Source organism: Mycotypha africana, assembly GCF_025528875.1.
Source record: "Mycotypha africana strain NRRL 2978 chromosome Unknown BDF20scaffold_10, whole genome shotgun sequence".
Classification (NCBI taxonomy): Eukaryota; Fungi; Mucoromycota; class Mucoromycetes; order Mucorales; family Mycotyphaceae; genus Mycotypha; species Mycotypha africana.
Window position 1 is genome coordinate 626994 of NW_026515734.1, and position 20467 is coordinate 647460.

The window sequence follows — 20467 nt, forward strand, 5'->3', positions numbered from 1 at the left end:
TAGTATGATGTTAAATCCTAGAAATACTTGCACGCTAGAAAGCCAAGTCAACAGCTCCCCCATAATACAATTTAAGCTTTGACAAAATCAAAAAAGAAAAACCAAAGAAAATTATGTGCGCAGCCTATTTGTTTCAATTATAGTTCGATGAGCACCTGATAAAACTGCGTATTCTGGATTACGCTAAGACATTTGAGAAAAAAAAAATTAACAACTTCTAAAAATGGTGTTCAAGCAGAAAGTTCTTCGCATTTTTAATTTTCCTAGTTTCTTTAACTTTCCCCTTTTTTATTTTCCTCATGATGCCTGATGATACTATTACTGATAACACCAATAATAAAGATAAACTACCAGTGAAAGACTTCCTTAGCCGACATGTCCCCAATCAAGTTACCAATTCCAATAAAATATGTTACCGTCACCGTCCCGATCTGATCAAACAAAGACAACCTGATGATTTCAACATTGAAACTGCACAACGGGTAAAGTATATTAGTTACGGTCGGAAAACTTATAAGCAATGTAGAAGTATTGATAAATTACTATTTACAGCAACTAGAGGAGGTCCCCACTGAAGATAGAGAAGCTATCAGTCATATATGGTCGATATTCTCAGCCGCACCTGCTGATCAGCGTATACTCATTCTCAGAGGATTAGTTTCCACCTGCTGTATGCCTCAACTTTCCTTTCTTCACGATGCTATTAAACCTTTACTGCGCATTGATTTCTTATCTGTTTTGCCTCGGGAAGTCTCACTGCAAATCTTCTTCTATCTGGACGCTAAATCACTATGCCATGCAGCCCAAGTTTCTAGAAATTGGAAACGATTAGCAGATGACGATGCTTTATGGCACCGCATGTGTGAACAGCATATTGATAAGAAATGTACAAAGTGCGGTTGGGGATTACCTTTGTTAAATAAGAAAAGAAGAACAATAGCATCTTTGAAACGACCATTGATGATTGAACCAAGCGAGGTACCCTTACGAGTATCTTGCGGACCTTCTACTTCTAATACTAGCGTAAATAGTGCTAGTAGTACAAATGGAAATGATTCACTAGCTAGCACGAATACTACAACAGTAAATGATGGTAATGATGCTCATAACCGACCCAACAAAAGAAGCAAAATCGATAAAGAAACAACCGACATTTTCGAACATACCACAGCTGCAACAAAAAATACAACTGATACCCACCATTTTCCTAATAATACTCATTCAGAGGAGCAAGCTCTGACCATATGTCCATCTAAACCACCCCCTTCTCGGAAACCTTGGAAAGATGTCTATTCAGAGCGTTTAAGAGTAGAACGTAATTGGCGAAACAATAACTATCGATTGCGTACATTTAGCGGTCATACCGATGGTGTAATGTGTGTCCAATTTTGCGACAGCAATGCTGTTATGATGACAGGGTCTTATGATAAAACCGTTCGTATTTGGTGTCTAGATACCGGCAAACTTGTTCGTGTTCTTACAGGTCATTCTCGTTGTGTGCGTGCCTTACAATTCGATGAAGCCAAATTAGTTACAGGCTCCATGGACCATACTTTAAAGATTTGGAACTGGCAAACAGGTCAGTGTATTCGTACGTTAGAAGGTCACACAGGAGGTGTCTTGAGTTTGCACTTCAATTCAAGAATGATGGCAAGTGGGTCAACGGATCACACCATCCGTATCTGGAATTTCTCGGCTGGTGAATGTTGCACCTTGGCGGGGCACACAGAATGGGTCAATTCAGTGCGTTTTTGTCAGGAAGGAACAATGTTGGTTTCAGCCAGTGATGATTCTACAATTCGCTTGTGGGACGTGCAACTACGTACTTGTATTCGAGTTTTTGACGGCCATGTAGGGCAAGTGCAGATTGCCGTGCCCAGCCATCATGGCTTTACACATCGTTTCAATGAGGAAGATGCTTTGTTTCAACAGCAGCAGCCGCAACAACAACATCATCAACCATCAACATCATATTTAGCTGCGGGTCATAGCAGTATATCATCGTTTCAGCCTGGATGCGCTTCTGACAGCAGTGCTAGCCGACGGAATAGCTTATCCAAAGCTAAAACAAGCAGCACTGCTACGGTCACAACGGGCACCCTTTCTAAATGCCCTATTATTATTTCTGGTTCTCTAGATAATACTATCAAGATATGGGATATGAACACTGGTCGATGCATTCGTACATTATTTGGACATGTCGAAGGGGTTTGGAGTCTAGCTTATGATACACTTCGTATCGTTTCGTCATCACATGATAAAACCGTTCGGGTTTGGGATTTAGGTAGTGGCAAGTGTATGTATGCATTGGAAGGACACAACGGACCAGTAACATCAGTCGCTTTGAGTGATACGAAAATTATCTCGACTTCAGACGATGGTGATATAAAAGTTTGGGATTACGGAATCTCACCGACTGAAGCTACATCAACCACTGCATTGTAAAATTTTTTTTTCTTTTGTGTCATACGACAAATGATGTATCCCTGTATAACCTTTCCGCTTCCATTGAGTATCAAATTTGTACATTTTGCTTCTGACTTCTTTATAACCAAATTACTATATTTAAACATTAGAAACGCGTCTAATAAACCACCATCATCCTTCCCTCTCCACCCACCCCCCCCCTCCTCGACTAGACACTTTTTTTGATGAAAGACATTAGTACTAATCGAATAAAAATTACTTGTGTATGAAAGGGACAACTTTTATTGAATCTTTTCCCCTGATACCAATGAGAAATAGACTAATTACGAAGGGACACCGTTTTTTCATCTTGAGTCAAAGAACATTATTGACGAAACAATGGTGCATTTCTGTAGAAGACAATCTAAAGGTGAATTAGATGTGCCTATTTGGCAAATTTCCTTCAGAGTATACTATTTCATTATGCTGAATGGACAGACACGTTGTTATAAACTATTATTTAATTTAATACAAGGGCAATAGGAACGTAAGAAACCACTTTAAACTGTTCAACTATACATTGAAATTCAAGAATGGTTCTTTTGACGCGTATAGTAGAAAAATACTTTGTCAATTCTTAAATATCGTTCAACATTGTTCTACTTGATGCATAAGAATTATTCAGAATGATGCACTCAGAATATATCGAACAGTTGTTAATGTATGAATTGCTGTTTTAACTACACGGTGTACTAAAGTACATATCAAAAGAAGACGAATTTGCAACAGGTTGTACCGTTTCTCAAAGGGATTCTTCAGATGTGGATAACATGTTTGTAACCGAGGAGTATAATAAAGATGTGTTCTCATTGGTCACTAAAGGCATGATTGTCATGCCTAACGCGCAAAATCGAATGATGAAGCAAACACTAACCGGAAGGGTTAAGACTTTTATATATACTTAGAGCGAGCACATTTTCATTGCAGGCAACGAGATAGCGTCAATTTTAAAGACAACAACCGTATATCTTGTCAGTAATGCTGAACGTTCTTGTGGTAATGGTACCAGACCTAGGCATCGCTCAACTGCACCCACGTAAGTATTTTATTAAAATCATAACTTCTGCAGAAACACATAAATTATTGCTTCTCACTCCTACCTTCTCGTGTCAGTTAGATCCTCCAATTAATTTGCGTTTGGGAAGAATAAAATTGCTGGCCACGTCTGCTGTAGTGATTCCCTTGCTTGAAGAGAGAATCTTTTTAGTTGTGCGACTACTTTATGAATGTGAACCTGCTATATCATATGAAGTGTCATTTTTGTCTCCTTTGGCTTATTAAGGTTTTATTTGATAAAAAGTGATTTTTAACTTGTAATTAAGAGCTGTAATTATTGAAAGACTTACAGGTTAGTTTGAAATATACCTGAAGCAAGAGAGCTGTACCAAAAGTGGTTTCATTGTGAAAAATTTAAAAACAATCGTGGATTACAGTGAACCCTTTTGTACTGTATCAACGACACGGCATTTTTAATGATCATCCTTATAGTTTGTGTTTGAAAAAATTTTAAACGAGCGGCAATTCTGCTACTGTCACTACCAATTCTTCACCTTTACAATCTATTACTTTCTAAAAGATGCCTGAGAAAGACGATAAAGCCTATCATTTACTTGTCGACGACGAAACAGGCGACTTAAAACCTAAAGTGGATAAAGTACGTCCTTCCTAGTTTTTGGAGAATGACTGCATTCTGTCTGATGATCGTTCGATTTTCTAGATCTTGGAGGAAATCTTCAAAAACTTTGATAAGGTTAATATCTTTCTTCACAATAAATAAATTGTGTTCAGTATTATGAGACTCATGATTTTAACAGGATAAAGACAATAAATGGAGCTTAGAAGAGATACAAGCTTTTGCAACAGCTACCAATGGAAGACCTGTAAAGTACAATGAATATTGGCTGGTCATTTTTATGAGTTTAATTAAGAGAGCGTGGAAGTGCTAAACGAGATATTCTAGTTTGAGAATTCAGTGATAGATGAAATTATTGAATCATTTGATATAGATGAAGACAACAAGCTGAAATACTCTGGATTTTACCAAATGTATTATATGCAGACAATCTCTGAACCAGAAGAAACCTTGAAGGATTTTAAAAAACGTAAGATATGAATTTGTAAAATAGTGGTTTCCTTTTATTTTTCACGAACTGAACAGAAGGCTTTGTTTTTAGATGGTTATGACGATAATCTCAATTTGGTAGCATCACGTAACGAAGATAAAGAGGAGGTGTCAGATCAAAAGAAAGCAGAGGAAAAGCAATAATAGCACAGATCGAAAATTACAAATATTCCAATGTGAATACGAAGACACTCACTCCGTGTAGTGGACTAAATGATTTAGTTAAAGTATACCATCTAAAATCAGTTTCAAATATGAGAAATGCCTCAGTTGAGCAATAAACTACTTTGTAAAAGATCTAATTGTGCACAAAAAAACCTATTTTATCCTTACAAGCTATGTTTGACACGTCAAACATACGCATATTTCTCAATTGTTAATTATGTTCGTCTTCAATTACATAAGCATGCCATTCGTTAAGAGGAATTCATGCTGCGAATAGATTCTTTTTTTTTCCTTCCTCAGCCTCGTCCCTATTGAAGCCTTATATAGAAACCGAAGAGGAAACTTTCTTGATATTAAGTCAACAGAAATATTAGACAAAGGGCAAGTTAGTTTTATGCAATCGTCCTGTTTGAAAAGACACAAAGAGGAACCCATGGCCATACCTTATTCATCGAAGCGACAGAAGAGAGCATTTTCACATTACGAGCTTGCAGAAGGTTTAGCAACAAAAAAAGTTAATAGTTATTTTCTTTCTTTTTATGCTGACATGATGTATATACTTATCCTGTCAATACAGATAGTGGTGACGATAACATTAACAAAGACGATGACAAGGCCATGATCACTTCGCAGCAATCAACTACAGACATGTCGACAACTGAAAACACGCCTTGCTCAACTCCGAAACTAGACGTTGAAATGAACGAATTAGACGAATCGAAATACGGCGAGGATTTGGAGAAAGGCATTATAGGCTCACTCAAGTCAGAAAAAGTAAAGTGTTATCCGCATACATACAATATTGCAGAAAAGTGAAATCTTTTGGTCTGATTTTTATTTTCTATATCAGATTGCTGAAGCCTTAGCAGAGTGCAAAGTCTTAGTGATTGGAGCAGGCGGTCTTGGTTGTGAAATTCTGAAAAACCTTGCTTTAACGGGCTTTAAGCAATTGCATGTTATTGATATGGATACGATTGACCTAAGTAACCTTAATCGACAATTTCTGTTCAGGTAAAAATTGGCAACCAAAGTTTAAAAAATCAGAGAACGTAAAACATTGATATCGGCTTTATGAATAATTGGTGTACTTAGAAAAAAGGATATTGGAAAGCCAAAAGCAACTGTAGCAGCAGAATTTGTAATGAGTAGGGTGCCTGGAGTAGAAGTGACAGCGTAAAGTAGTAACTATCATTTAGTGGTTCAAAGAAATCAACCATGTGTTTTACTAATTTCGAGACAAACGGAAATAGATACTTTGGAAAGATTCAGGATAAAGATGATGATTATTACAAGCAATTTAATTTGGTTATTTGTGGATTAGACTCTGTAGAAGCAAGACGTTGGATTAATGCCAAACTAGTTGAAATGGTAGATGAAAATGATATGTATAGCTGGAAGCCACTTATCGACGGTGGTACAGAAGGCTTCAAGGGCCAGGCACGTGTTATTTTGCCCACTATGAGTTCGTGCTATGAATGTTCTTTGGATATGTTTCCTCCAGCCACCACATTTCCCATTTGTACCATTGCAAATACTCCTCGATTACCTGAGCATTGCATTGAATGGGCTTCTGTCTTGGAATGGCCTCGTGTTTATGGCCCAGATAAAAAATATGATACCGACAATCCTGAGCATATTCATTGGCTTTACGAACAAGCTTCTAAACGAGCAAGTCAATTTAATATTACAGGTGTGACTTATTCTTTAACACAAGGTGTAGTAAAGAATATAATTCCTGCTATAGCATCCACAAATGCTGTTATTGCAGGTAACATCATTCCAAAAGCGCTTCAAACTTTGTCAGTTATGTGCAAAGTAACTAACTGCTTATTTCCCAGCTTCTTGTTGTAATGAAGCTTTCAAAATAGCAACAGGCGCAGCACCTTATTTGAATAATTATATGATGTATACAGGAAATGACGGTATATATACGTATACCTTTGAACATCAAAAGAAGCCAGAATGCCCTGTTTGTGGATCAGAGACAGTAACTCATGCGTTTAAGCCAACTATGACTCTTCAGGAATTGATAGATTGGTTAGGTGATAGACCAGATACGTAAGTAACGCCTTTACCTAATCAGTATTTGGTTACTCAAGTTCAAATTCTGAACATGTTTCCCGTCGTTACTTAGTCAATTGAAAAAGCCAAGCTTACGTACTGCTTCTAGTACACTTTACATGCAAGCTCCCAGAACTCTTGAAGAACAAACACGTCCCAACCTCTCCAAAAGCCTTTCTGAACTGGTTGAAAATAATGATTATATTACTGTTACTGATGATGCCTTGCCTGTCAGTTTACAACTAAAGATACAATTTACAACTTGACCATAAAGAATAATCCGAATAAATGAGCATGAATTTGGAAAAACTGTCACTGTATAATTGAAGCCACTCAATTTTTCCATGAATTTCCCGACTTTGCCTGTGTCTTTTTAAAGCCTACATTTATACTTCAAAGTTATTTTCTGTAATTATGCCTGGATTCGTGCTTGAAGAACCTTTCCCGCTAGCACGTTTTCATAACACAGTCGGCGAGAATGATATTCAGTTTTTTACTGTTGGCGTAAATGCTTTGGAATCGCCATCATCCACCCTTTTAAACGATGATGATTCGGTAGATCATAATTATGATGTTGACTCCGTTGCTATAACTGTACAAGGCGAAGGCTTCAAAGTTTATAACGTACCGTATCAGACTGATTTCGTTATTGAGTTTTATTATAAGTTGAGGACGGCCTCATCTCACGCTACAGTTGTACTTTTATTCTTAATACTTCAAATAGACAACCGATCAGAAATGTATCAACTCATGGATTACGCCTCCCGGCATCGCCTTTGTAGGCCCTGCTACTCACATCACCGGCGGTAGAGATACTGAAGCCGTTGATTATACTTATGCTATTGTTGCTTCTGGGCCTGATGTCACGGAAGATGAAGAGGGCAAAATTATATGGTTATGGAAAAACACCAGGAAAGGCGACAATCAAGAATTGGAGAAAATTACAAAGACGGTAAAATGAAACGATGCAGCAATGACATGAAAACGAAAAATGTTTACTCATATCCTCTTTCACTCAAAACGCTACTGCAGTTTGATGAGAAAATGTGCGCTATTCATACTTCAACAGCTTTACCTTCTCATGTTATTATGGTTGGCGAAAATGGATCCATTGATTTAGCTACCAAAGATTTGGATCGTTTGACTGCCAAACAAAAAGTACAGCAAAATAGCGGAAAAGTAATTTGGTCTACTGTTCTCGTTACCTCAAATGCTCACACACGACCTTGTTGTATTCCCACATCTATGGTGCCTTCCATGTCTACTATTGTTGTCACAATCAGCAGTCATACCAACAAAAATGAAGAAGCCAATCATTATGTTATGAAGCTCAATCATGTCAATGTTGAACGCCGAAGCATCGATATTTTAACAACGACCGATTTGAAGTTGACGGCTAAGCCTATCGCTTTCACTTTAGAACCTAATGATGGACGTATAACCATTTTGACAGCTGATGGCACATGGACTATATATCGTTTGCAGCTTAAACATAGCTCATCTAAAAAGATCTCTTGTTCACTTAGTGAACATTTAAGTATTCCCTTGAAGGGATATCGATTCTATGATGAGCATGTGGGCTCTACAGCAGCCCTTGCACCTTTATCTGACAGTTACGTCGCTTTAGTTGCACCACGTACAGCTTCCACCAAGAAGTCATCAACAGCAAATTCGAATGAAGTTGAGCATGTTGTGAGTGTATGGGATGTCAAATATGGTACACTCCAGGCCGAACAAGTAGTTAAAATGAACGAAAAACATACATTCAGTAAAAATCCTTGCGTTTACAATATTGCCGTATTACCCAATTCACATCTTGCTGTTACTGTTTCAGCTGTCGCCAAGAAACCTGTCAATAAGAGCGTAAAATCCTCCAAAAAGATGGTTGAAGCTACCTCAGCAGTTATGCTTTGTCCTTATTACAGCGAGCCTATCTCTTTATTGGCCGCTTTGGGTAAAATGAGGCAAACAGTTGACTTTATGGGTATCAACCAAGACTTATCATCGGACGAAAACTTTGGTTTTTGGCGCAGTGGTAAAGAAGCAGTAAGCAAGGAAATTAGCCTTCATAATGGCATTGAAGATGCGGGTCTGGTTTACGATAAATGGGTGGCTAAAGTTGAAAAGCGACAGAAGATGGAAAACGACACCTTAGCAAAATTAATGGACAGTGATATCAGTCAGGAGGAGTTCACATCTGTCTTTTTCGACTATGTGCATTTTGATCGCAGTGAAAAGGATACTGAAGGTGATATTGAAATGAAGGAAATTGCCACATCATCTGCAGATTCTATTGCAGTTAAAACGGAAGAATATCGGCAGAAGATGAACACATTCAGTAAACGATCGCTTAAAAAGAAACCAGAAGAGTTGTCACAGTTCTTCCTTTCTAATATTGTTGCTAAATGCTTCAAAACGAATACCACTACTACTGAAGACAAAAGCAAAGCTACAAAAGAATTTTGGCCAGTTGATGTCATTTTATACTTGATGGCGAGATCTTCGTTACGTAGCAGTTATGCAGATAGAGGCATAATCAACTCTATTTTGAGCAGAAACGACTGGGCTATTGTACCGCTTGTACTCGAAAAAGCGCATGATATACCAGAAAACGACCTTGTCACCCTGCTGAAGGCTTTGATTGCATTATGTCATGATAAAGTCAACGGGGCAGAATGGAGAAGTCGATTCAGTATATATATGAAAATGATTGTAGACGCACCAAGGAATGACATCTTTTTACAGCAAAGCTTAAAACGTATCACTGCGTCAGAGCTACAATTAATTCTGGAAACAATAGTTGAATGGTTGAAGGATAGGTCCTCTAACTTGAGCAAACACGCCAATGTAAGTGATTATTGTTTCTTTTATGTCATAAAAATATGGGCACAATGTAACCAAGTGCTTGTTTTGTCATTTTTATTAGATTGTCAATTTTGCGAATGCCATATTAGACGTACAATATCCTACTATAATTTTAGAAGCTTCACTTCAAGCTACTGCCACAACATTACGACAATTGGTGGCAAGCGAAATAGAAGTTACAGATGATTTAGAACAATTACGAAATATTTTAGGTGCTTATGATCGTAAGAATAAGCATCTTGCAGCGAAACAAGCAATTCAACAAGCGCAATCTAGAGAAGCCTCTGTTAAGAAGGATGCTCCTATGGATGAATTGACTAAATTCCGTCAAAAACACAAAGGAAAATTCGGTGGTGAGCAAGGTATACCAGTTTATAGAGTGGAAGTGTTTAGATTTTAATAGAAAGACGAAGAAACCATTGTATATTTGTAAACACTTAATCAGCAATAGTAAACACAATGCTGACAATAAGCATGCTCTCTATTTGTATAATAAATTTGATAAAACTTTTGTATAGCATTTTCAAATTGCTGTGGTAGTGTTGACGTCAACTTTTTGAATGGAGAAGGCAAATTGATTGGTCCATATCTAACATTTTGATCACGTGAATATTCCAAAATGAATGATTATCACTCATAGCCAAATTTCAATCTCAGACAACGGAGTGATTATAGCATTGCTTTGGCGGGCTCTTCGCTCAGATCAAAGTCTGTGCTTTCAAATCACCTGATTGCTACTACCATATTCGGTAGAATTAACATGATGATCTTTATATAAAAGTTATCCCTGGCTGAATGGATATGGCCTCTTCGGACGCTATTCCATTGTTGAGAGCTATGTACAAAAGTATCTGAATTTTTTCTACTCATTGTCTTTTTAATATCTCTTATGTTTGTTCTAAAGAAAAAAAATTGCTTGCTACGTTCGTCAATCCCTCGTTATCAGTAATGCCAAGAGTGTCAGTTTTTAGAAAAGATGCTTTTTCCGGGGAACAACGTGGTGGTGTACGAAAATCCTTCATGAAAGGATATGAGCCATAAACTCTTTCCTGCGGTTCCCATTTCTAATTTCCAGTATCTACGCGTCATTACATAATTATTGTTTTGCTTTATGCGCGATATTAAATTGGCAGTAAGACATTGTAGGCCTCTTTTTTCTAAAAAAAATTTGTTTGACCTAATCTGCTATTGTACGTATTCACACCATATCTTGTTTAACAGGATATCAGAACGACATCATTGTAAACAAAAGTTGTTAGATAGAGCTTTTACATATCGTCATCGTTGTGTATAAACCCTGCCAAGATCGTACTAAGATTGAAACATAGTGAATGAAGTCCCTTGTCGATCATGTCAGTAATGCTAGAAATTTTTTGCTCAAACTGAAACTGCACGTCTCCATATTGTTTGATAAGTCGAGTTTCTTGTTTGACCCTGTGTAAGGAATACCCACCTCTGGCTTTTGTAATTTATTATAAAAAGAGATAATTCATGCAATGAGTAGACGAACATACTTCTTTCACTTTATTATTTCAAACTCTTCAATAATAATGCATATTTCGAAGTTTTTGGTCCTTGCTTTGGGTGCATCGGCTGTTTTAGCCCAGGATCCTAATGCTAACCCTACAAACAGCGTTGCTCCTGCTACCGATCAGCCGGCTCCTTCTCCCACTGATCAACAACAGCCGCAACCTACGGATCAACAGCAACCTCAGCCTACGGATCAACAGCAACCCCAGCCTACGGATCAACAGCAACCCCAGCCTACGGATCAACAGCAACCCCAGCCTACGGATCAACAGCAACCTCAGCCTACGGATCAGCAACAACCTCAACCTACTGATCAGCAACAACCTCAACCTACTGATCAAGCTCCTAGTGAAACTGTTGCTCCTGCTCCTGCTCCCGCTCCTACTGAAGGTGGCGATAATAACAATACGACTGATGGTAATAACGGTAACAACACTACAACCAACCCTGGTAGCCAAACGCTTGCTGATATTGTTACTTCCAACAACAAGTCCCTTGGCATCAGCAAGTTTGGTCAATTTTTACAAGATCCTAATTACAAGTCTTTCTTGGACCGCTTACGATCGAACGATGTTACCTGCTTTATCCCATCCAACAAGGCTCTTGACAGCGTCCTTAAATCATGGAAGAAGTATGCCAAGAAGAACAAGTTGAATGAAACTGCAGTACCTCCAGCTGACTGGAAGGTCAGAGGCAATACTACCATTACGGATGTGCTCAACTATCACTGCATTGATGGCAAGCAAAAATTGGATGATCTCTCTTCTGGCAATGTCGTTGTCACCACTTTGGACCACAGCCGACCTCTCCGTATCGAAAGCACTGGCCAATATGATAATAACCAACTTCTTCCTCCCCCTCCTCCCCCTCCTGCTCCTGCTCAGCCCGCTGACAATGGAACGGCTGCACCCAATGGTGAACAACCTCCTCCCCCTCCTGCTGATAACAATGGCGATCAAAACCAACCCAATGGTGAACAGCCTCCTCCTCCTCCTCCTGCTGATAACAATGGTGACCAAAACCAAAACCAAAACCAACCCGAACAGCAGCAACCAAATGGCAATCAAGAACAACCACCCGCTGCTCAAGGTTTCCAATTGCATCACTTCCAAGATCAAACTGCTCCACCGGATAACAATAACAACGGTACTGCTCCTGCTGATAACAATAACAACGGCAACGGCACTGCTCCACCTGATAACACTCCTGCTGGTAACACCACAAACACTAACCCTCGCGAAAAGAATGAATACAAGGTCGGCAATGGTATTACCGATACTTGGGTCCGAAGAAAGGATGTTCAAGGCTCCAATGGTTACATTAACGTGATTGATGAAGGTACATATCACTTGGCATCATATGTTGGCGCGTAAATGAAGTTGTCTAACCTTTTTCTTTTTTTTTTTTTTTTTTCTTTTTTTTTTCTCTCTCCCTAGTCTTGATGCCCGTGTATCGACCCACGGATACTCTTGATGATCTCGATCAAACTGTTACTTTTGGCAAGCTCATCAAAAAGAATCCTGACGTCGTCAACAGATTGAACCATGGTGGAAAGGTAAAAAATATGTGAGAATTCGCAGAAGCTGCTTGTTTGTAATGTTAATTTAAAAAAATAATTTTTTTTTGGTCTCAACTAGTTTACTCTCTTTGCTCCTAACAATGATGCCTTCGATGATATTGACACTGATCGAATGGATAATCAAACAATCAATGATATTATGAATGCCCATCTTGTTGACGGTGAACACTACATTGAAGCTATCAGAAATGATGCTCACAACAACAATGGTAACACTTCTTTGAAGGCCATCAATGGAAACGACCTCGCTCTTTTCGTGAACGGTACTGTCAGAGTGAATGACACTGCTAAGGTCATTGATGGTAACGTCTTGACAAACAATGGCGTTATCCATGTCATCGATGGAATCCTCAATCGTAACGATTTGAGAGGACGCTTGTAGATCAAATTTCTACCTTTTCTTTTTTTCTGATTTGAACTGTTGATCAAAATTACTTTATAACTATTTTATTGATTCATTACTTTATCTAATATACTAAATGCTAATAATAATTCTTCTTTACGTTTTCCATAAATAAAGCATTTTCCTGTTCTAATATAGTTTGGGAAGTATATAGCTTTAATCAATGGCGTTCTTAACATTGCTCTAGACCTCTTCGCTGCAGGACTGAATCCTATCAAAAAAATCGAATGCCAGATAGAGATGTATTTGTTTCACTCATGCTATGCAACCAACTTTTTGTAAATAGAAGAGAATCTTCTATGTTCATTCAATGAATGAACATAAGACTCAACAGCTCGCTTTACTGAAGGCAGTGTGTAGTTCCCTTTAAACAACAAAGACGGCAAGATTTGCTGCCGAGCAGTTCCTATTGAGTCTATCCTGCCTGATGTTCTAGTAGCTGCATGAATTGACGGATCGTTGGGTTCGTTTCGTTCCCCGCTCTCCGTGACGTAAAATGGTGATCAAAGAGCTCCATAAGCTGTGGTTTCTTTTGGGATTTTTTTTTTTCTTTGATACAGTAAGTTATTTTTTCCCCTTCTTTGATTATGCGGGGGTGGAAAAAAAAAGGGTGGAAACCACACAAATCAATCGAGCTATTTTTTGTTATTTTTTGTTTTTCTCTGAATCAAAAAAAAAGACCCCTTTTGAGCATAATAAAACCTACGATTCGCCATGTCGTCCGAGAATAGAGTTCCCAGTGAAGAAATATTGTCGCAAAAGGTAGCGGACAGAAACCTTTATTATCTGTGTTTCATAAAAAAAAGGACCCACCGCACACCCCTCCCCCCACGCTTTTATACGATCTGATGCCTTTATACTTTTTCCATAGTGGGATCGCGCCATTTCCAACTTTGTGGTCAAGACTGGCCTTGGTTTGAGTGTTGGTATTGTCGCTTCAGCATTAATATTCAAAAGTAAGTTTTCTATCATTGTGTTGAAATTAAAAAAAGAAGCCAATACTGACATTTTTAAAATTGTGGATAGAGCGTCTGGGTCCCATTGCTCTTGCTACAGGTTGGGGTTTCGGTACAGCCTATGCTGATGCAGAGGTAAAAGTCACTGAAAGAGAAGGGGGTAGAAAGTGTCGGGTAAGATAATGCTAACGCAGAAAGTCTATCTATCTCTCCATTGACAATGACAGCGTATATTCCATCCTTCTAATGTGCCTGGCACACGTTTCGAAAAGCAAAAGCCTACAGCTTAGAAATAGACAACCCATGAAGTAAAAAAACGATGCTCCATGCACCTCCACCACCCTCTGATCGACACCCATCACATTATATCCAACCTATTTTTCGTATAGGATGCAACATTTGAGAAACACAGAATGAGAAACAATCTTTTTTGATAGAAATAATAGGGATAAAAAACAAGGGAAAAATAAAATTACAATATAACGTTTCCTAGCAAAATTGAAGCCAACATGGACATCCAAAGGCTTTCTAACGGCCCAAATGTAATCTTTGACATGGATGGGATGAAAGAGCTTGGAATACTAGACATTTTATTGCGCAGGGAAGAGTGTGCCAACCACAAGAGGATAAGGGAGTTATGTGATAATAAAGGAAAAACAAAAGAAATAGAGAGAGAGAGAGAGAGAGGAAGAGAGAGCTATATACAGGAAATAAAAGGAATAGTGTGTGTGTGTGTGTGTGTGTGTGTGTGTGTGTGTGTATGTGCTTCTTGGGTTGCTAGAGAAAGGGGATCATGGGTTGATTTCGTTGGGTTCTGTCTGTTGTTGAAGGCGGGATAGAAAGTGGGGGAGGAGGGGAGGGTATGGATCATTTTCGCTTTGTTGGGATTGGCCAGGTTCATCTATCCATATCAACTGCTTTTCAACAGCGCAAGTACAGCAGCTGCTTCGACGGCATCTTCGCCGATGAAAACAGACAAACTATCAGGGTCAAACGAGCTTAAGGAATCTCTACTTCCTTTATCGTCCTCTGCTAATGCATGGTGTTGTTGTTGATCTAATAATTTTGTCACGGCCGGGGAAGTACTGGATGAGGAAGAGGACGACTCTAGCGGACTATGGGACGCTGAAAATGAGCGGTGGTGTTGGTGTTGGTGTTGTTGTTGTTGTATTGCTTGATGTAAAGAAGAAGAAGACGAGGAGGATCCGAATACATCTACGTCATGTTCGTAAGATGGATACGGTGGGTGTTGTTGTTGTTGTTGTTGTTGTCTTGTCTGCGGTGTCGTCCTTGTCGGCGTACTGTTGCTACTAGGGTGATGATGTTGTTGTTTCTGATTGTTTCGGGTGGTATAGGTGCTGTTACTACTCGTCATCCGCCGCTTTTTTGTATCTCTTTTACCGATTTTTTTACTTGTGATTGTCGGTGTAGAAGAAGAAGAAGAAGAAGAAGAAGAAGAAGCAGCAGCGGTTGTCATTGTCGCCGTATGGGTGGTCGCTGTAGTCGTCGTAGTGGACTTGCTGTAACTGTTGGCTGATGTGGCTGTTGTGGGCGAATCTTTGCCGTTCAATATTTTACCATGTTTCCATTTCACGCCACAAGCATTACAGAGAGTACCTGCGCCCTGCGGACCTCTTCGCCACATGGGCGTTGTTTTTGAGCCACAATAAAGGCATTTTTTCATTTGGTTCGCATTGACGTTGTTTGCTTCTTTATTCGCTTTTCTTGTACTCTGTTTTCCTTTCAATGTCTCCATGTCGCTGGTGAATGTTGAGGATGGAGATCGGTTGAATGCTGTCCGTCCTTGACGTTCTTGATCTGAAGGCCATCCATGGCTTTTTCTCTCGTAGTGGTGGTGGTGGTGGTGGGGGGTCGTCATGGGATCCTCCACCGCATCGAATGGATGTTGCTGCTGCTGTAAAGACGCTGTTCGTTCCAAAAAGATGCCCAGTTTTGTTTTATAATAGGTGACTCTTTCATTATGCAGCTTCATCTAAAGACAAAAAAAAAGAACGGTCAATAAGGGGGATTTCCTTTCATTCGCAAGCGTCGTTCCCACACTTACAAGTTCCAACATATTTTGACACATCGTTTCATAGCCATAGACCATCTGTTTGATAGACTGGTACAACTCTTCTGATGCATCCGTGAGTATCATGTTACGTGCATGAGGTTGATGTCTACTCAGATTGGAGAGCGTTAACCGATCACTATGACTGCAAACAGCAGCAAATTCTTCTAATTTCGTACTGAAAGAGGATGGCTCATCCATTTCAAATGAAGATAGGCAATCGCATGCTACATTTTTGTTGTGTGGAAAGAACGAGAATATCAACTTGTGTAGAAAATAGAGAAATGTCGGTTAAGGATACAGTGTGGCGAATCTCTGTCTTTTTTTTTTTTTTTACTTACCTTATGTGGGGCAGTTGTGGTTAAGCATTCTGTGACAGCATCACGAGGAAACATATAAAACCTTTGTTCAGGGGAAAGTGAAAGAGAAGAAGAAGAAGAAGAAGACAAAGAGAAGGCTGAAGGAGTAGAGACTTCCTTGTCCGCTGTGAAAATGATAGCTCGACCCATGACCTGTTCCTTTTGTTTATCGTTCTCCATATTACTACTACTACTACTACTACTACTACTACTACTACTACTAGCGCTACTCGTACGACTGCTGTTGTGGTTGTTGGTATCATGACGATTGTTTGCGGCCGTATCGTCTGCAGCGGGTGGATCCAATAGCATCGTATCTGACAAAAGTGGCTGAGTAGGGTCTTGACTTGATTGTAACAGATCTTCGACTTCATCTTCTACGCGAATGGTGGTGGTGGATACAGTAGGCACTTGATATTTTACAATTTCATAAAAGCTACAAGACAGCACATGAGAGCCAGATTGAAAAGTCGATCGACCCAGCGAACGGCTTTGGTAATATTGCATAGGTCCGTTGGTGGGATTGACCGATGGCTGGTCGAGTAGTAAATTAGGTGGTATTTGAAAGGGTTGAAAGGAATCTAATATTCTTGCACTGTACCATGGACAACACCATTGGGGGAAAAAAAAAAAAAAAAAAAAGATTTATAATGAGATCCAATGCGTCCGTCTTGTTCTCCTGAGCTACGTCAACTATACATTACCCTTCTGTATGTATTGTTCTCGACATGTGTGTATCCAATGCGTTTCCCACAACAATAAAATAAAAATAAAAAAGAAAAGCTTTGTCAAAAGAGTATTACTGTTAAAAGGATATATTTGGCAATCGGCTTCTGATGGCCAATGGTTGCTCTTTTTTTTTTTAAATAGGATGAAAAGATGGGAAAGAGTTTTGGATCGATGAGCTAACGTTGCGACAGATGGCTGGCACTTGAGCTATCAAAAAAGGCTGGGGGGGGGTGGAGAGACAGCGATCAGAGTGAGAGGGAAGTGGAATATGTAAATAATGTAAGGTTACACCTCTATTTAAAAGAAAAAACGATTTGGGCTTTTTTGAAAGAAAAAAAGAGGGCAAAATCATCAGTTACATTTCACACCTTTCGCTTTTTTTTGGGTGGGTGTCAGTGGGCAGCTGGGATTATTATTTTGTAGTCTGTGGGTTTAGGTCCGTGAGAAAACCCACCATGAACAATGGGTGTAATCGCCCAAGGATTGAATTTCCTTTGGATACCTTTTCACCCAGTTGCCTACCTATACGAAGGCTTTTTTTGAGGGGGAGGGGTATCTTAAGGCTTGGATAGTTTTTTATTTTCTTTTTTTTTCTTCCATTGTCCGCACTTTCTACGATAAAGCCCACTCTTTATTCTATGATAAAACGAGAAGCTTTTTTGAATGAAAAAGTGCTTTGTTTACGCATGTCATGTTGGGATAGCAAAGATAGTTCCATCCGATGAGCCTTCCCCAGTCTCTTTATGGCTAAAACTCTATCAGTATTTCACGGATCGCTTCGGTTTCCATGTAACAAAAAAAGGAAAGAAAAAAGTCAGCCTTTTACCGCTTTTTCTGCATTTTTGCTTTGTTGTACCATGAGCTTATTTATTTGTTACTGCCAAATCTCTACAGCATGGACAGGGTTTAATCCAGATGCGCCGTGATACAAGATAAGAGGTCGATGCTAGTGTTCAACAATAAAGACACATCTTCATTGACTGTATTACCCTGATGAAAAACGCGACTGTTGTGAAATATTGAAAAAGATGGCTTTGAAGACCAAGACTATTTTTTTTTAAAAAAAATTATTCAATGCTAATGTATTTATTATACAAGTGGTGAAATATAAAGTTATTAAAGTAATTCAATTACGTAAATCGGGAAATAAATATTAATACACAAAGCGAAAAGAGTCAAAAAAGGGTCAAAAATGGAATATTATGATTAGAAAAGGTAAAAGTAAGTTATATAATTACAATTAAAAAGGGAAAAAAGTGGGAAGAAAAAAAAAAGTATGCTTATTTGATGAGATGAAAGAAATGTTTTCACGCTTTAGTTCTTGCCCTTCTTGGCGAGTTCAGCAGAAACATCAATACCGTACCAACCGAGGTGACGACCTAATTCATCAAGAGTCTTACCCTTGGTTTCGGGGATAAAGATAAAGATAAAGATAAAGGCAACGAAGGCAAGAGCGGCAAAGATAATGAAGGCATAGGCACCCATACCAGACAACATAGCAGGGAAGACCAAACCGATGATAAAGTTACAGAGCCAGTTAATGGCCAAACAAGCGGAAGAACAGGCACCGACGGCATAGGTAGGGAAACATTCAGAGACAAGAATGAAAGGAACCATACCGTAACCGACAGCGAAAGAAGCGACGTAAAGCATAATACAGACGACTTGAAGGGCACCAATGTTGTACTTCATAGCGGGAACCATGATAACTTGGAAAACGGTCATACCAGCGGTAGAGATCAAGAGAAGAATCTTACGACCGAGACGATCGACAAGAGAAAGACCCACAACGGTGATGACAACGTTCAAGGCACCGACACCGACAGTGACATAACGAGCAGAGGTACCGAAAGAGTTTTCGAAAATAGTGGTGGAATAGTACATAATAGCGTTAATACCGGTCAATTGGGAAAGAGCGTGGACGACGAAAATCTTCATACACAAGCTGGCCAAGACACCGATGGACATGACTTGCATGAGAGAGAGTTGTTCTTCAGATTCACCAGTGACACCAGCGGCTTCAGACTTGCCATTATCAAAACCAGCGGAATCCTTATCGTTTTCGGGAGCAGGCTTAGCTTCTTCACCGCCCTTGGTGATACCGAGGATCATATCAGTGAATTCAGATTCAATATCACCATTACGGAGCTTAAGGAATTCAACACGAGCTTCATCAATTCTGTTCTTACTGATCAACCAACGAGGAGAACGACAGGTGGTGGGAAGAAGGACCATTTGAACAATAGTAGGAGCAATGGTGATGATACAAGCAACACGCCAGCCGACAGGAGAGTTCAAACCAAGACCGATCAATTCAATGATAAGGATACCGCAAGTAGTGAGAAGTTGAAGACAAGAGGTAAGAGCACCACGGAACTTGGCAGGAGCAATTTCAGAGACGTAGACACCAACGACACAAGTCATGAAACCAGAACCAACACCAATAAACAAACGACCAATAGCAAACATAGCGGCATGAACGGAACAAGAAAGCAAAATAGCACCGATGAAGAAAGTAACATTCATGAAAAGCATAGAATCACGACGACCGAAGCTATCCATCAAATATTGATTGGCAATAGCACCAATGAGACCACCAATAGCGAACAAACCATTACAAACACCCCTATGGATCGATTGAAAAAAATAAAAAAATGGAAAAATAAAGGTTAGCTTTTCATCACTACTATCACAACTACCAAGGGAGAGAGAGAGATATATTTACCAAACCCAATCGCCCATAGGCAAACATTGAGGCATAGGAGAATTCTTAAAGTAGGTTTGAACACCGGGAGCAACGTTGGGACAGTTTCTGACATATGCACCGGGAATATTCAAAGCTGAAGTATTGACACCAGAGTTACCAGCACCTAAGGCTGCAATGATAGTACAATAAAGTACGAACTTTTTCAAAGGAGCGTCCCTCGAATCCATTTTACTGATAAATGATAAGAATTAAGGAAAAAAAAGGTAATAAATGAACTTTTTTTTTTATAGAGAAAAAGAGGGAAAAAAGAAAAAATGAATAGGTAAAAAACTGAAAGAAATTGTTTTTTTGATTAGAGGAATTTGTTGATTTGGTAAACTGGAGGAAATGAAAAACTTTGTCTTTTTATATAAATTGAACAATTGGGAAAAAAAAAATGTCAAATGTCTGGCCT

At 39.1% G+C, this 20467-nt stretch overlaps 9 protein-coding genes across 9 annotated transcripts; 7 read left to right on the forward strand and 2 right to left on the reverse strand.

The window, feature by feature from the left end:
• Positions 1 to 119: 119 nt before the first annotated feature.
• BDF20DRAFT_107517 (F-box domain-containing protein) lies at positions 120 to 1206 on the forward strand. Its single transcript, XM_053074694.1, has 3 exons — positions 120 to 482; positions 553 to 978; positions 1032 to 1206. Exons 1-3 carry the CDS (start codon positions 300 to 302, stop codon positions 1035 to 1037), a joined length of 615 nt encoding a protein of 204 aa, XP_052932830.1. The 5' UTR covers positions 120 to 299; the 3' UTR covers positions 1038 to 1206.
• BDF20DRAFT_889630 (quinon protein alcohol dehydrogenase-like superfamily) lies at positions 1162 to 2704 on the forward strand. Its single transcript, XM_053082139.1, has one exon. It carries the CDS (start codon positions 1375 to 1377, stop codon positions 2443 to 2445), a length of 1071 nt encoding a protein of 356 aa, XP_052932831.1. The 5' UTR covers positions 1162 to 1374; the 3' UTR covers positions 2446 to 2704.
• A 1338-nt stretch (positions 2705 to 4042) lies between these two features.
• BDF20DRAFT_916004 (uncharacterized protein) lies at positions 4043 to 4732 on the forward strand (the record flags this gene model as incomplete). The annotated part of the gene is made up of 5 exons (XM_053084396.1): positions 4043 to 4120; positions 4184 to 4216; positions 4281 to 4346; positions 4427 to 4568; positions 4641 to 4732. The coding sequence occupies 5 exons, from the start codon at positions 4043 to 4045 to the stop codon at positions 4730 to 4732; spliced, it is 411 nt and encodes a 136-aa protein (XP_052932832.1).
• Positions 4733 to 5332: 600 nt separating this feature from the next.
• On the forward strand, positions 5333 to 7144 carry BDF20DRAFT_889651 (uncharacterized protein). Its single transcript, XM_053082140.1, has 6 exons — positions 5333 to 5527; positions 5604 to 5764; positions 5846 to 5926; positions 6004 to 6521; positions 6592 to 6811; positions 6888 to 7144. The coding sequence occupies exons 1-6, from the start codon at positions 5372 to 5374 to the stop codon at positions 7078 to 7080; spliced, it is 1329 nt and encodes a 442-aa protein (XP_052932833.1). The 5' UTR covers positions 5333 to 5371; the 3' UTR covers positions 7081 to 7144.
• Positions 7145 to 7155: 11 nt separating this feature from the next.
• Positions 7156 to 10098, forward strand: BDF20DRAFT_106790 (uncharacterized protein). Its single transcript, XM_053074692.1, has 4 exons — positions 7156 to 7438; positions 7539 to 7766; positions 7847 to 9661; positions 9741 to 10098. Exons 1-4 carry the CDS (start codon positions 7229 to 7231, stop codon positions 10077 to 10079), a joined length of 2592 nt encoding a protein of 863 aa, XP_052932834.1. The 5' UTR covers positions 7156 to 7228; the 3' UTR covers positions 10080 to 10098.
• Positions 10099 to 11229: 1131 nt separating this feature from the next.
• Positions 11230 to 13170, forward strand: BDF20DRAFT_838541 (uncharacterized protein; the record flags this gene model as incomplete). Its single annotated transcript, XM_053079173.1, has 3 exons — positions 11230 to 12547; positions 12646 to 12764; positions 12847 to 13170. 3 exons carry the CDS (start codon positions 11230 to 11232, stop codon positions 13168 to 13170), a joined length of 1761 nt encoding a protein of 586 aa, XP_052932835.1.
• A 735-nt stretch (positions 13171 to 13905) lies between these two features.
• BDF20DRAFT_916008 (uncharacterized protein) lies at positions 13906 to 14437 on the forward strand (the record flags this gene model as incomplete). The annotated part of the gene is made up of 4 exons (XM_053084397.1): positions 13906 to 13953; positions 14063 to 14147; positions 14218 to 14282; positions 14375 to 14437. 4 exons carry the CDS (start codon positions 13906 to 13908, stop codon positions 14435 to 14437), a joined length of 261 nt encoding a protein of 86 aa, XP_052932836.1.
• Positions 14438 to 15057: 620 nt separating this feature from the next.
• BDF20DRAFT_916009 (uncharacterized protein) lies at positions 15058 to 17307 on the reverse strand (the record flags this gene model as incomplete). The annotated part of the gene is made up of 4 exons (XM_053084398.1): positions 15058 to 16140; positions 16213 to 16482; positions 16560 to 17172; positions 17282 to 17307. The coding sequence occupies 4 exons, from the start codon at positions 17305 to 17307 to the stop codon at positions 15058 to 15060; spliced, it is 1992 nt and encodes a 663-aa protein (XP_052932837.1).
• Positions 17308 to 18340: 1033 nt separating this feature from the next.
• Positions 18341 to 20380, reverse strand: BDF20DRAFT_108730 (general substrate transporter). Its single transcript, XM_053074696.1, has 2 exons — positions 20032 to 20380; positions 18341 to 19932 (listed from the first exon to the last, which is right to left on the reverse strand). The coding sequence occupies exons 1-2, from the start codon at positions 20238 to 20240 to the stop codon at positions 18621 to 18623; spliced, it is 1521 nt and encodes a 506-aa protein (XP_052932838.1). The 5' UTR covers positions 20241 to 20380; the 3' UTR covers positions 18341 to 18620.
• Between the last annotated feature and the right edge of the window lie 87 nt (positions 20381 to 20467).